The following is a 16852-nucleotide window of genomic DNA, read 5'->3' on the forward strand; positions in this document are numbered from 1 at the left end:
TTTATTATATTATACAGGTAAAACTTTAACTTCATTTAAATAATCCATATTCTTCACTAGGACTGGCGTGAAGGATAGAACAATTAAACATGTACTACGAAGATAGTTCAATGTTGCTTAAACGTTTTGAAGAATCAGCGCTCTAAGCTTACAGATGGCTTAACATCTATTACAGAGCTGATTGTGTGGCGATCCCTTACTTGGAGAAAGAAAAGCAAGGACTGCAGGGGTCGGCCACGCCAATATATATCTATACTAATAAAAGGCAAAGCCCTCACTGACTCACTCACTCACTGACTCACTGACTCATCACTAATTCTCCAACTTCCCGTGTAGGTAGAAGGCTGAAATTTGGCAGGCTTATTCCTTACAGCTTACTTACAAAAGTTAAGCAGGTTTCATTTCGAAATTCTACACGTAACGGTCATAATGGTCGATAATGGTCGACAACGTCTGCCATGTTGAACTTTCTTATTTATGGCCCCATCTTCACGAAATTTGGTAGGCAGCTTCCCTGCGCTAACCGAAACCGATGTACGTACTTATTTCGATGGTATGACACCACTGTTGGCTGCCATATTGAACTTCCAAACGTCACTAATTCTCCAACTTCCTGTGTAGGTAGAAGGCTGAAATTTGTCAGGCTCATTCCTTACAGCTTACTTACAAAAGTTAAGCAGGTTTCATTTTAAAATTCTACACGTAACAGTCATAACGGTCAACAATGTCCGCCATGTTGAACTTTCTTATTCATAGCCCCATCTTCACGAAATTTGATAGGCGGCTTCACTGCGCTAACCGAAACCAATGTACGTACTTATTTCGGTGGTATGACGCCACTGTCAGCCGCCATATTGAACATTCCAACGTCACTAATTCTCCAGCTTCCCGTGTAGGTAGAAGGCTGAAATTTGGCAGGCTCATTCCTTACAGCTTACTTACTAAAGTTAAGCAGGTTTCATTTTAAATTTTTTTGAGCAGTTTATATACGTCCATAGCTTGCAGCTCGGTCACCGTGTGAGGTGGCGTTGGGTCCCCCACGTTGTTGGCTGCCTGCCTATATAAGGCCATCCGTCGCACTAGTCTCTACATTCCCTTCCTTGCTTCACCACGGGATTCACGTCTCCCTGCTGATAACTACGGCCGTTTTATTTAATCCATGGCTTCTCCGCTGTTTTATTGTTCACTTATGACGATTATAGTTATTGTTTAGGTATATTAGACTTACTTTACATTGTTCAGGTACCCATTTCCTTTATCATTCCAACCGTACTCCCATTACCATGTCTATAGAGGTGATCACTATCGATTAAAGAACTGTCACTTACCGAGTGGTTTCCATGCCCAGAAATGGCACCTGCCTTTTCCATTCTCTTTGTTACATATTGCACGGCCATATCAGGCTCACTCTTGATATCCGGAGGAACATTCTGTCTTATGTATTGAATGACTGGGACAGGTTCAAGGTGTGGAGTGATGACGGTACAGGAGATAATTATACTACAGAGGAGCTCTATAAGAGTGAAATGCTTAAGCCCTTCACCTATGCATCTGCATGTGAGTTGATGGCTGCTGCTGAATAGTTCGGTTGTCGTTTTCAAGTGTACTGAAATGGCCAAATATTTTACATCTTTTGACAACCGCCAATGCCTCTTAAACATCTTAGATTGACAGGTGACGATTTCAGTAGTGGACACTTTGATGTTTATGAATGTTTAAACTCTCAAAAGCTGGATGTGAAGTTATCGATGAAACCGGTTGTATACTTACAACACTTAACAGATGCCGAATGTCACTTCAACACAAGTCCTACAAATACTGTCGTAATTGAAACAAACCATGAAACTCAAACCGATTATGACAGCAGCAATCCAAGCTGTGAGATTTGAAACAAGATTACTGTTCACATGGCCAACTGTATGTTGCATGCTCAAGAGTAAGCTCAGCGCACAGCTTGGTCATATTACAACCGGAGGGCCGAACTCACAATGTGGTATACAAAGAGATCCTTAACAAATAATTATTGGTATATTTTCCTTCAGTTTAAAAATGTTTAATTTTCTTCTTAATAAAAATTTTAAGGCAGTACTTCGCCGCTGCAGAGAAAAGAGAAAGAGAAAATAACGACACAGCTAAAAACGCAGCCGCAAATTTCGACAAAAGTTAAACGCTTGTGTCATGAGCACGAGGCGGCTATGCAGTGTCCCCAACTGACGTGGCCATCCACCGTGCATAAGATACCATATTGAAGGGGCCACTGATTCTTTCTCTGTCTAAAGCCGGCCATGAATACTGCTGCAATAAGTAATTTCACCGAAGGTCGCACACAATCACTGCGCCGTGAAACCCATGTTTAATAACATGCTTTAACACCTATCATTATGAAAATGATATCACGTATACATCTCATTATTTTAGTTATTCAGAGAGCTGTAATATCACAAATGTAATGGATTCTGTGTCCAGTCGGAGGAAGAGATCCGGTTTAAGAAGCACATAGTGATTCACACACATAGAGCACATAGTAGATCAAATACAAAACAAAGCATTTAACATGCTACTTTAATTACGATGCGATTTGAGAAACTGGTTAATTAAACGATTTTAAGATGACATTTATGATGTTCTACTTTAATGACAAAATAATCTACATGATTAAAGTGGAAATTTCTAGATTGAACTTGACATTTCGTGCTTTTTTCCCCACTGTGTGCCTTTTTTTCTCTGTATTCTAATAAGCGTTCATATGACACTCAGACGGTGGACTATGACTCGTCTATTCACGGCGACTAATATCTGAGCTTTCAAGTTTCTCCAACACGCTATGTCACTCGATCAACTTCCTTTTGTTGATTATACCATGGTTTAATTAAACAAATAGTATGTTTTTCCTTTGCCTCCACTTGGTATTCGCTGAAATTCTTATATTTTCCCCCATGCTTTTCCCATTGTCTTTTCACAGAGGGCTGAGCTTAAGTGCAATTTATATTGATTTGCATATTCAAAGAGGCGTTATTTTGGGAGGAGTTGGGGCGGGACATAAGGCGCATGCACGAGCGTTAGTTTTCACACTGACCGGGATTTATGTAGCGGAAAAACGTGGAAGTTGGAGTACGCACAGATTCCTGCATCTGGATTTTTCTGTGCGTAAGCACATTTCGGCTTTTGTGCTTACGCCATATTATAGTGCGAATTCTACGCACGGCGTTATACATGAGGCCCCTGGTGGTTTCGAACTTCTTCCACTTACGAATGATGGAGGCCACTGTGCTCATTGGGACCTTCAAAGCAGCAGAAAATTTTCTGTAACCTTCCTCAGATTTGTGCCTCGAGACAATCCTGTCTCGGAGGTCTACAGACAATTCTTTTGACGTCATGCTTGGTTTGTGCTCTGACATGAACTGTCAACTGTGGGACCTTATATAGACAGGTGTGTGCCTTTCCAAATCATGTCCAATCAACTGAATTTACTACAGGTGGACTCCAATTAAGCTACAGAAACATCTCAAGGATGATCAGGGGAAACAGGGTGCACCTGAGCTCAATTTTGAGCTTCATGACAAAGGCTGTGAATACTTATGTACATGTGCTTTCTCAATTTTTTTATTTTTAATAAATTTGCAAAAATCTCAAGTAAACTTTTTTCACGTTGTCATTATGGGGTGTTGTGTGTAGAATTCTGAGGAAAAAATGAATTTAATCCATTTTGGAATAAGGCTGTAACATAACAAAATGTGGAAAAAGTGATGCACTGTGAATACTTTCCGGATGCACTGTAATTAGTAGTTACTGATGACATCCGTCCGGTACTCAGAATTCATGTTCCTACCATGTCAGTTCCCGTTCAGGCTGCCCAAAGTCAACCTCTTCCTCCTATCCACCATATGTATAGAACAGACACATCCCGTTAGTTCAGTTCAGTTCAGTGAACTCCAATCTGTAAAGATGTGCTTCTTTTATTTTGCTGATTTTTCAGTATATGGGGTGGCCATTCCCAAACCTTTTTCTTGTCTACCTCCTTATTTTACCACAAGGATTATATAACAGCAAATAGTCCAATTTCTGTTTCACTATTCTTTGTAATTTGTGTATGAATATCTGATATGTGCATTTCCAGTTTCAAAATACCCAAGTGAACCTTTCCTCAACTGGATTATTGCAAAAATGCCAGATTCACATCTGTCAACATACCACATTCTAGCCATGCACTGTCACCTGTTGTATCAATGAGCTGCAAAGCTACACACTTTACTGGCTATAACAGAAATTGGAAATTTTAATACTGATTGAGTTTGTGGTTTTTTGGATATCAGACATGGCTGATCCTTTGGCGTTTAGCAGCTGGATGGTTGTAGATTTTCCTACACACTCAGCAGTTGCATCGATATTGCAGCCTTTGCTAAAGTGGACACAGTTCAGGGTAGTTATTTCACTCGCCATTGGGGTGCTACCAAGATCTTCGGTTGCATTTTGCACTTCTGTTTTTTTACCTTTCATTAATAAAACCTAAAACGGCTGTTTGTTGAGACAAGACATAACTGAACAGTAATTAGTGATGGGCGATTCATGAATGATGAGTCTTTTGAGTGAATCATACAAATTGATTCAAGGATGTCCACGAAAGTGTTAAAGTAACTTCAGTTACTAGTTGGTAGCCCTTTGTTGATGTCACATGTTTTGAGTGGCTGTGATTGGTCACATTTTAAGTCAATCTGATTTTCTAAACCTTGTTATGCAGATGTATGCAGTATAATCGCCATCCATATATGCAGTTTCCAAATACTTTTTAAGAGTTAAATGAACTTTTCTAGTGACAACATTAGCGAATTTACTGTGTGAGTTTATAAACAACTAATATTTTTATTAATGGAGATGTGTATTAAAATGTGTGCATGGTATGCAGTATAGGCTAATTTTAGTTTTAAACAGGAGAAGCTCCTCTCTACACCTGCTGATGTAGCGCCAATTGTTGCCACTAACGACAACAGCTTGTATAGCTGAGGCATTGCACTATCCAACTCCATGTCTTTAAAAAACACCAAGAAATCACACAGCTTACCCCTGAACCCTTGTAAGTCAGGATCTGAATATAGTACTTGAAGTTCAGATCTCAGTCTCCCTGAGTCAAAGAAATGGCCATAACTTTTTAGCACATTTTCAAATGCCTCCTCTGGAAACACTTGTCTCATTTCATCAAATTTTTACTGGATTGATTAATTCTAAGAAGCTTGTGCTTTCCAAATTTGAAAAACGCTGAGAAATCTGCTCCATGAGATTGTCTAGGATGGCCATGTACAAATTTCTGTAGCAGTCCTGGGGATCCTGTAATTGTGGCAGACGGCGCTTTCTAATAGTTTCATCTCGAGGGTCTGATGTGAGATTTGCTGCTTTTGCATAAACTGCTTGATAAGCCTCCTCTGACCTCTTCTCCTTGACAAAAGCAAGGAGAGACCCAATTCTTTTTTTGCAGTAAAGAACATCCATAGCCCTTTGCTGGACAATATCAAAGACAACATCTGTCTCAGAGAATATTTGTTCATATGTGTACAACATGAACACAAACTCAAAATCCAACAGTTTCATTGTGAAGCATTTGGCAGTATCTAATTTGTCATCATCCATGCGCTCATCCTGGGTAATCTTGTCAAAAGTCTGCAGGAGGCCATCATAATTGTTTGCCACAGTGCTCACTATCCGTGATGTGAAATTCCATCAAGTAGGAGCGTTTCTGGGCAATCTTGAAGACCCTGCAGACTCAAGAAAAGACATCCTTTTTGTGGACTTTGAAAAAAATGTGCTGAACCCAGAGAGAGATACAAAAATATATTCTTGACTCAGGCAAGCATTTAGCACCATGGGACAACACCAGGTTCAGTCTGTGTGCATAGCAATGCACAAACACTGCACTAGGGGCTATTACTTTAACTTTGGCCTGTAGGCCATTGAGAGATGAAGCAAAGACAGCAGCCCCATCATAGGTTTGTGCCACAAGTTTTTTCTCTAAAACTGTAGCCCTGCATGTTCTCGTTTAAAACTTCAAACACAGACTGAGCATCTCGACCCCCTGACACATCCAAAAATCCGATGAAGCACTCTTGAATTTTACCTGCATGACAGACACTTGGGCATGGCAAGATATGTCATTTGCTTCATCCACCTGCCGTTCAAAAAAAGGAGCAGTCTGAATTTCACCTTTTATATGATCAGTGGCTGCGAGAGCAGAGATCAAGTCATTTTGGATTGAGTGGGACATACCAGAAAACACAGCTGATGACTGAAATTGTGTGGCCAAAACAAAGTCATATTTAGCTAATGTTTCTGTAAATTCCCTGTAACTCCCCTTATTTGCTGATTCACTACCCTCATCATGCCCTCTGAATGCCAGCTCCTGATGGCCAAGCAAGGAAGTCACATCAATTAGACGGTTTAGGAAGGCCCTGTTTTTTTTTTACTGTTTCATTGTGTTTTGAAACCTGAATGAGAAGACCTTCATTTATTGCATGTTCAACCCTGACCCTACCCAGACAACTTAACCTTGCACATGAACTCACATGTTCTTTGCACTTTTCATGCCTTTTGTATGCCCTGTCAAAGTTACCCAGATCCCTAAAACCCACGTTTGACCAAACACATCCCATTCCCTGAGAAGGTTTCGTCAAGTGGCATGGCCAACAGTACATTTTCTTTGTCACAGCACTTCCAGTCAGTCAGTCAGTCCACCTTGTCATACCAGGAGAGCTGAAAAGACCTGTTATTTTTTCCTGATTTTTGCACCAGATCAATCTTGGGCGTTGGTCTGCCCTGCTGTTTAATTCTGAGTCCCTCCTCGTAAGGAAGACTACTAAATGGTTTTGCCAAAAGCAGGTCAACAATATTAGCACCGTCTGCCATTATGCACAGCTTGCTAGCTGGCTAGTTTTCCCTTCCAGGAGCTACTTTAAGTATATGACTGAACTAACTTTACAATGCTGAAACAAGGAGCATAGTCAAGAATGCTATAATATGTTTTTTTTATGATTTAAAGAATGATTTGTACAAACAAAAATGGTTTATATCACCAGCAAACAATACAGAGTGCAGCAGTTTGTCATACGACTTCACCTGCAAATCTGCATGGGACTGAACTCGAATCTCTGTAGTGCTGATGTATACTTAAGATATGCTGTCAATCAAAAAAGGGGTTCCGCCCTTTAAACAGCTCCTCCAATCATCATGCAGCAGCCCAGCGTCCTGGCCCGCCCACTGCTCCATTCACTCCCAGAGAAGCTGAGCTTCCCTGGAAGTGACGATTTTGGTGCATTTATCCAATTACCGTCCAGCTTTTCTGCAGTGAAAAAAGCTCCTCTGTGCTTGCCCATAGAGCTCGAGTGAAGCTGGGCTTCAGGAGGGTTTAACGCGCTGTGTTGCACGGAAATGTATGACAAGAAAATTGCGTCAAACAATCTACAATAAATTCCTGATTCTGAACGAGCTAGTCATGAAGTTAAACGTGTTCTAGCACACTTTTATTAAAACCAATAAGAATACGACAGTGCATATACATGAGCATTTATTTTCTGACATAGTAGAGGAAGTGGAGCTTTCCTTGTAGTCTTAGAGCAGTCGCCACTGCTACATATATACACACATACATATACACACATATATACAGAAAGTATTCAGACCCCCTTCAATTTTTCACTCTTTGTTATATTGCAGCCATTTTCTAAAATCATTTAAATTATTTTTTTCCCTTATTAATGTACACACAGCACCCCATATTGACAGACAAAAAAAAGAATTTCTGAAATTGTTGCAGATTTATTAAAAAAGAAAAACTGAAATATCACATGGTCCTAAGTATTCAGACCCTTTGCTGTGACACTCATATATTTAACTCAGGTGCTTCCATTTCTTCTGATCATCCTTGAGATCTCCTTCATTTGAGTCCAGCTGTGTTTGATTATACTGATTGGACTTGATTAGGATAGCCACACACCTGTCTATATAAGACCTTAAAGCTCACAATGCATGTCAGAGCAAATGAGAATCTTGAGGTCAAAGGAACTGCCTGAAGAGCTGAAAGACAGAATTGTGGCAAGGCACAGATCTGGCCAGAGTTACAAAAAAATTTCTGCTGCACTTAAGGTTCCCAAGAGCACAGTGGCCTCCATAATCCTTAAATGGAAGACGTTTGGGACGACCAGAACCCTTCCTAGAGCTGGCCGTCCGGCCAAGCTGAGCTACCGGGGGAGAAGAGCTTTGGTGAGAGAGGTAAAGAAGAACCCAAAGATCACTTTGGCTGAGCTCCAGAGATGCAGTCAGGAGATGGGAGAAAGTTGTAGAAAGTCAACCATCACTGCAGCCCTCCACCAGTCAGGGCTTTATGGCAGAGTAGCCTCTCAGAAGTCTCTCCTCAGTGCAAGACACATGACAGCCCGCATGGAGTTTGCTAAAAGACACCTGAAGATTCTCTGGTCTGATGAGACCAAGATAGAACTTTTTGGCCTTAATTCTAAGCGGCATGTGTGGAGACAACCAGGCACTGCTCATCACTTGTCCAATACAGTCCCCACGGTGAAGCATGGCGGTGGCAGCATCATGCTGTGGGGTTGTTTTTTTCAGCTGCAGGGACAGGACAACTGGTTGCAATTGAGGGAAAGATGAATGCCGCCAAGTACAGGGATATCCTGGACAAAAACCTTCTCCAGAGTGCTAAGGACTTCAGACTAGGCCGAAGGTTTACCTTCCAACAAGACAATGACCCTAAGCACACAGCTAAAATAACGAAGGAGTGGCTTCACAACAACTCTGTGACTGTTCTTGAATGGCCCAGCCAGAGCCCTGACTTAAACCCAATTGAGCATCTCTGGAGAGACCTAAAAATGGCTGTCCACCAACGTTTACCATCCCACCTGACAGAACTGTAGAGGATCTGCAAAGAGGAATGGCAGAGGATCCCCAAATCCAGGTGTGAAAAACTTGTTGCATCTTTCCCAAGAAGACTCATGGCTGTATTAGCTCAAAAGGGTGCTTCTACTAAATACCGAGCAAAGGGTCTGAATACTTAGGACCATGTGATATTTCAGTTTTTCTTTTTTAATAAATTTGCAACAATTTCAAAAATTCTTTTTTTTGTCTGTCAATATGGGGTGCTGTGTGTACATTAATGAGGAAAAAATTAATTTAAAAGATTTTAGCAAATGGCTGCAATATAACAAAGAGTCGAAAATTGAAGGGGGTCTAAATACCTTCCGTACCCACTGTATATATATATATATATATATATATATATATATATATATATATACCCTTTGGGGTGCGAGCAGCTGTGCTGGGGGTGCCAGAATCCATCGAGGAAGATAAATGAAAAACATTATTTGTACAAAGTCTTTATTATTTTTAATTTATCTATCCATTTCTAAATAATTAAATGGGCAGGCTATTTCGTATCAGTGCAACACGCTGCTTGTTAAAACGGATGACTTCCGCTCCAAGTGCACTTAGTGCTGCGTGGGTATTATGAACTATCGTATCTGTTCAAGTTCTATTTAAATTTTAAATAATGATGCCTTGCATTTAGGAGACCCGGGTTCGCTTCCCGGGTCCTCCCTGCGTGGAGTTTGCATGTTCTCCCCATATCTGCGTGGGTTTTCTCCCACGGTCCAAAGACATGCAGGTTAGGTGAATTGGCGATTCTAAATTTGTCCTAGTGTGTGTCCTGCGGTGGGTTGGCACCCTGCCCGGGATTGGTTCCTGCCCTGTGTTGGCTGGGATTGGCTCCAGCAGACCCCTGTGTTCGGAGTCAGTGGGTTGGAAAATGGATGGATGGAAATAGAAGTAATTTTTATTTAGTCGACAGAAATATCTTTGGTAGGAATGTAAGTTAAATTTAGTCATCATTGCATAAAGTTTTCTTTACCATAGAAATTTAAAGACTAAATTCAACTTACATTCCTACCAAAGATATTTCTGTCGACTAAATAGAACCTATTTATATCCAAATAGAACTTGAAAAGACATATTTTTTTGAATCTGATTGCGTATTTTAGATCGACTTTGAGCTCGTGTGCGAGGGTAAAATGAATCGGGAAGCGCTGATATATATGTATGTGTGTGTGTATATATAATATATGTGTATATATATATTGAAATAGTTTTACTGTCAAATAATGCAAAGAGTACACAACACATGTTTCACCCTAATTCTGGGCTCATCAGGCATACACACTCACTGCACCCCCTCTCAGGAATCGAACCTCAGACGTCAGCGCTAGAGGCAAAGCCTCTCTCGTTGCGCCACGGCATGTGGTTTGTTTATTTGACAGTATGTAGATCGGGGTATATATACATATATATAAGGGTATATGGAGTGTACAAGAAGAGGTAGTACCTCAGATGGGGGAACACGTGGTGCTCCCTGGAGCAGTTTGTCCGCTTTGGTCCTCACCTGTCACTCAGCTCTCACCTGTGGCTCCCCGCAGCTGTTAGCATGCAACAGCGGCCATACCCGGACAACGGCTTCCACTGGCCGGTTAAACCAGGTGAGGGTAGCCGATGGGCCCAAACCCTCGGTGAACTAGGTCTGCCTACCTACGCATGTGAAGTTTGGACGTCGGCGGAACCTGCGGAAGAGACCATCTAGGTCCAACAGAGGTGAAGGTGATTACGGCAATGCACCGTGGAGTGCACAGAGCAAGATGAGGCACGTAGAACATCTTGGTCATCCACTGCATTCGTACCCATCTCCGGTCATCATGACTTAGGTCTTGCCACTGGACACAGGTGTTCCCGGACAAGAGAGTGAGGTCGACGCTGCGCAACTCTTCCTCACTATAAACAAAGTCAGCCGCGCAAGTCATCAATCTCGAATAATAGAATATATATATATATATATATATATATATATATATATATATATATATATATCAAAATACCCGCGATTTGCAGTGGAGAAGTTATGAAAAAGAAAAGGGAACATTTTAAAAATAACGTAACATGATTGTCAATGTAATTGTTTTGTGACTGTTATGAGTGTTGCTTTCATCAAGGATTTGATTATCATTATTTCTTTCAATCAGGTACGTATTTGGAGGATGTGTTCTGTTCAAGTTATATTCCGTGTCTGTTAACTGTTGTAAAGATAAGAGGTTTCATTCATCGATTCCTTTCTTACTGCATCAATAAACAGCTCGTCTTCCTCTTTATTTGAGACATCAAACACTACATGCATGGGTTTACCTTTCCCAGTCCTGCAAAGTCAGTTCACGTGAGACGCTCGGAGTACATGCATCGAAGCTGCTCAGCTGTGCTTGTGCTATCTTGTGCGATGTCCACGGCTTTATTTAATGTTAGCTCAGATATCCGTGCTTCGCAGCGGAAAAGTAGTGTGTCTGAGACATCACACACTGCATGCACGGGTTTACCTTTCCCAGTCCTGCAAAGTCAGTTCACGTGAGCCGCTCGGAGTGCATGTATCGAAGGTTCTCAGCTGTGCTTGTGCTATGTCGTGCGATCTTGCGATGTCCATGGCTTAATTTAATGTTAGCTTATACCCGGCCCTTGAAAGTTTCTCTCGCACTTTGCTGAGTTTGTGTCTGACCATATCATCTTCGTTTGCATAAGCACAGTCCTTCACCCGCGAAGATTTCGCGGCAGCGTGTCTATTGGATAGCTGCTGACGGACGGCCTTATATGGGCAGGCACTCAATTACGTGGGGGGCGTGATGATGCGGGACGCAACTCCGCCTCACACAGCGACCAAGCTGCAGGCTATAGCCGTATATATGGACGAAATTAGGTTCCAGTTATGACCATTACACGTAGAATTCCGAAATGAAACCTGCCTAGCTTTTGTAAGTAAGCTGTAAGGAATGAGCTTGCCAAATTTCAGCCTTCCACCTACACGGGAAGTTGGAGAATTAGTGGTGAGTGAGTAAGTGAGTGAGTCAGTGAGGGCTTTGCCTTTCATTTGTATAGATGGAGAGAATCAGAAGATCAAAGAGCTGTTCTTGTCTGCATAGATTTCTCCGTTTGGACTTGAATTGACCTTGGAAAAGCTTTGTTTGGTATTTGCTGTAGACAAAGGCAATTTAATATTCATTTTTAGCAATTAGAACATGCTAGAAACACTCAGTTTCAAACTGTTTGAATATGATTGGTAATGCTCAGCCACTTTTATTTGGGCTGGTATGTGCAGAATTAAATTATTCCAGCTATGTCAGTAGACATGAGCTGACTGAATGCAACTGGTATGGCCAAAATCTGGTACCCCTCACTTTTGCTCTTAGAGAGAGCAGACCCATATGCATACACAGATGCATTCTCCAAGACGCCTGTGGTTTTACAATGCTCTGTGTGGTTGCAATGCACTATCATACTTTTTGAAAGAGGGGATCCCCTTATAACTGAACACAAAAGCTTTTATTATAAGAAAAGTGGATATGTGTGGCTTATGTGCAGACATCACAACAATAATCAGTATAGACCATACTTTACTTCCATATGGGACAAAAATCAGTACCCTACCTAACTTTAACAAGGCATGTTGCTTATTGCTGCTTTTTCTCTGTTTCTGACAATTTGTGCTAAGAAGCAATGGATTAAGTGGGAAAAGGGGAATTTGGGCCAATGAAGGTAAATGTGATGCCACCCCTTATTACATGTCCCAGGCTGACAGGATGCTGGAGAAAATAAGCATCTCTGGGGGATCAAAACAAAACTAAAATTATTTTGCCCCAGGAAAAAAAAAGAAAAAAATTGATATCATCAGAAAGAATTATGTGCTTACTTTTGAAATTTTTAAGAAGGCATCAGTTGCAGTACGTATTAGTGGGAACACATGCATGATAAAGATGCCCTTTATATGGTAAGACATACTCTTGACCCACACTATAGGCATCATGGATGAATGACGTCACAAATGACGAAACACCAACAATTCAGGAAACAGTATTAAAACAAAGAAAATAAATAGGAGAGAAAATGGCAGAAATTACTCATAAACAAGCAAAGACAAATGTCCCTATTTTAAAATTGTAAAGTTGCTTTAAGGATGCTTTCCTAAATACCGTATTTACTCGTGTACCACACGTCCTTGTGTAAGGCAAGCACCCCTAATTTTTACAAAGAAAATCTGGAAAATCATTTTGCCCCATGTACGATGCGCGGTGTGATTGTATAGGAAGCGTTTAGAGAGAGAGAAAGAGAGAGCGAGTGCGCGAGCAAGCAACAGAGAGAGAGCGCGAGTGCACGAGCAAGCGAGCGAGAGAGAGCGTGAGTGCGCAAGCAAGTGAGAGAGAAAGAGAACGAGTGGGTGAGTTAGAGAAAGAAAGAGAGCGAGCGAGCGAACCCAAGCAGAAGAAGTAAACATTACAGAATTACATTTCCTCGTGTATGACACACACCTGATTTTGTAATGCTAATTTTAGGGAAAAATGTGCGCTTGGTACACGCGTAAATACGGTAGTTCATTTTGTTATTAAAAAAATAGAAAATTGGCGTACCAATTTCATGTTTATATACTTAATAGTTCTATTGATTTAATGCATATTTATAATATACATGTGCTATATTTTTTGTTATTTTTGACATAATATTGATAGATTTATACTTTTGGGCCCCCATACACTTACTGCAGTTGTGGTGTGAAATGTGTGGTTCATTATAAAGCATAAACATTTCCTAAAAGAAGTAAAAACAATTTAAGATTTACATTACCTGTCAAACAGTTTTGTTTCATTATTAGTCATATTAGGATTTTCATTATTGATACTTTGGAAGAGAGTCAGTGTTTCACAAGGGAGAGTTTTAGGCTTCAGACAGAAGTAAGTGTCGTTGTCCCTTTTATCTGTATAGGTGCAGAGTGGCAGGCTATAATTTGGATAAGAGAAGCACTTTGTTTTCTCTGTTACTGAGTTATTGGTGAATGTTCCTGTGAATAAACATTTATCAAAATGCAGCTGCTTGACTCTCCATAAGACAGCTACAGCCTCCCTTGAATGTATCAGCTGCAGCACCACTTCCACCTGGCCTGGCCAAAACAAGGTAAAATCAACCAGGTAGGTCCCATTTTTTAGGTCTTTCACAACTCCAGAGGCAGCAGCTTTAAGTGTTGGAGAAACAATACGGGACAAAATAAAATCTCCTCCATGAGCCTTGAGATTGCCTTTGTGATCTCGCATATCCACTCTGACTTGCATGGTGTCCCCGACATTGTACTGCTCCTTTGGGTGTAGTAAAGTAACTCGACTATTTGTTGCATTGGACACTTCACTGAATTCTCTTTGGTCTACTGTTGGCAGGTAATTCTTTAAAGCTTGGAATACTTTTTCTATTTCTGTGAATTCCTGAGGAAACAAAACAACGAAACAATGAAATGAAGGGGTTGTTACACAAAACAATAAATACCAATGTTGTTTCTTATGGCTTTATATCTAACACCTATCCTCTCTGAGTTTTAACAGTATTAATGTAACTGTTAATAGGTAAGTGTGGTCATCTGCTAGTACTAGGTGACACTTAACACATGGTCTGGTTCATTGGTTAACAGTACATGAGCCTTATATATTTTTTGCTTTCTGCATAAGGTTTTTATTTATTCATATTTTCAGGTACTCCAGATTCTCCCTAAGATCTAAACTTATACAGTGTATATTCATGTGTGTGTGCATATGCAAAGGACTGGTGTCCATCTACGGTTTCATTGCAATCATATACTTCCAGATCAAATGCTAGAAATGTGTCAGGGTATAATTTAACATTAAACATGGAAAGTTTGATTTTTGGTGCTACTTTCTTCAAAATATTACACCCCTCACATATAAAAGTATGCAAAGAATCTTTAAGTCTATATTTAGCCCTGGAGCTAATATAGCGAAGGGTCCTCCCTTGATGTTTTAATGTATAAATGGATGTAGATCCTCAATTGGACTAAGTGAATTATGGCAGTGGAAAGAAAGATCATTTTAAAGATTGTTAAAAAAAAGCATCTGAGCATCCCCATCGTGGGGATGTCTTCAATACAACTGGATAAAGTGTCAGTGCAATGGACTGGCCATGCATTTGATTGACTAAGTGGACATTCTACTCCAGTGGGCTGAGAGTTTGTTGTCTCACTGGCCGTCTGTTACAAGGGTGTATTATTACTTATTGTACTTCAGTGTTATGGGCAGTATTCACGATATGCTGCAACCTGCACAAAGATTAGCCATACATTACATCCTTTATTTAAATTTAATTATTGGTCTTCAAGGACCATCAGAAAAAAAAAATATCTCCTGCCCTAAAAATGCTTTTGGTTATTCACTTGTCTTGTCAACAAAAAAATCTTACATAAATAATACCTTTACGTTTTGACATCATATATGTATTGGATGGAAAGATAAAACTAAATCAGCATACTGTAATTTTAAATAGTAGAAAAAGGCAGGACAAAGGGTGCCCCCACATAATGCCTTTAATGACAAACTCTCCCCCAAGGCATTCTCAAAAACAAATGAGATGACAGGCTGAAACATGAATTAATTTATTTTTCACTTCAGAGAGTAAAACGTGTAAAGGTTCACTTGATTTTTCTTCTGGTTCATTGTGTATGAAAATAATTGTTAGCTTATTGTCATATGTGTCATTATAAAAGCTCTTTATGGCAGGTTAGTCTTGTGTAAGGCAGTTGTAAAAGTATTGTCTTAAGGTGGAGGAAGAAATTTATTAAAGGATTTACACAGCCAATAATGCAACAGAGTAATAGGTTAATTATTATGCATATAGTGTTCCAAGAATTCCTGTCTTAGCAGGGCCATACAGTGTTTTAGCTAAAAACATAGCAAAAAAAGATAAGCGTGGGATGCAAAAGTTTGGGCAACCTTGTTAATAGTCATTATTTTCCTGTATAAATCGTTGGTTGTTACGATAAAAAATGTCAGTTAAATATATCATATAGGAGACACACACAGTGATATTTGAGAAATGAAAGTTTATTGGATTTACAGAAAGTGTGTAATAATTTTTCAAACAAAATCAGGCAGGTGCATAAATTTGGGCACCACAAAAAAGAAATGAAATCAATATTTAGTAGATCCGCCTTTTGCAGAAATTACAGCCTCTAAACGCTTCCTGTAGGTTCCAATGAGAGTCTGGATTGTGGTTGAAGGTATTTTGGACCATTCCTCTTTACAAAACATCTCTAGTTTATTCAGGTTTGATGGCTTCCGAGCATGGACAGCTCTCTTTAACTCACACCACAGATTTTCAATTATATTCAGGTCTGGGGACTGAGATGGCCATTCCAGAACGTTGTACTTATTCCTCTGCATGAATGCCTTAGTGGATTTTGAGCAGTGTTTTGGGTCGTTGTCTTGTTGAAAGATCCAGCCCCGGCGCAGCTTCAGCTTTGTCACTGATTCCTGGACATTGGTCTCCAGAATCTGCTGATACTGAGTGGAATCCATGCGTCCCTCAACTTTGACAAGATTCCCAGTCCCTGCACTGGCCACACAGCCCCACAGCGTGATGGAACCACCACCATATTTTACTGTAGGTAGCAGGTGTTTTTCTTGGAATGCTGTGTTCTTTTTCCCCCATGCATAACGCCCCTTGTTATGCCCAAATAACTTAGTTTCATCAGTCCACAGCACCTTATTCCAAAATGAAGCTGGCTTGTCCAAATGTGCTTGAGCATACCTCAAGCGCTCTGTTTGTGCTGTGGGCGGAGAAAAGGCTTCCTCTGCATCACTCTCGCATACAGCATCTCCTTGTGTAAAGTGTGCCGAATGGTTGAACGATGCACAGTGACTCCATCTCCTGCAAGATGATGTTGTAGGTCTTTGGAGCTGGTCTGTGGGTTGACTTTGACTGTTCTCACCATTCGTCACTT

General features: G+C 40.4%; 1 protein-coding gene across 1 annotated transcript in view; it reads right to left on the bottom strand.

Moving 5' to 3' along the window:
• Positions 1 to 16852, bottom strand: part of LOC120542543 (NXPE family member 2-like) — a 137815-nt gene that overhangs the window by 41434 nt on the left and 79529 nt on the right. The window contains exon 3 of the mRNA XM_039775074.1: positions 13699 to 14327. Within this exon, the coding sequence (XP_039631008.1) occupies positions 13699 to 14180 (482 nt within the window). The 5' untranslated portion in view covers positions 14181 to 14327. The remainder of the gene's footprint in view (positions 1 to 13698; positions 14328 to 16852) is intronic.

This window comes from Polypterus senegalus, chromosome 13 (assembly GCF_016835505.1).
Source record: "Polypterus senegalus isolate Bchr_013 chromosome 13, ASM1683550v1, whole genome shotgun sequence".
Taxonomy (NCBI): domain Eukaryota; kingdom Metazoa; phylum Chordata; class Cladistia; order Polypteriformes; family Polypteridae; genus Polypterus; species Polypterus senegalus.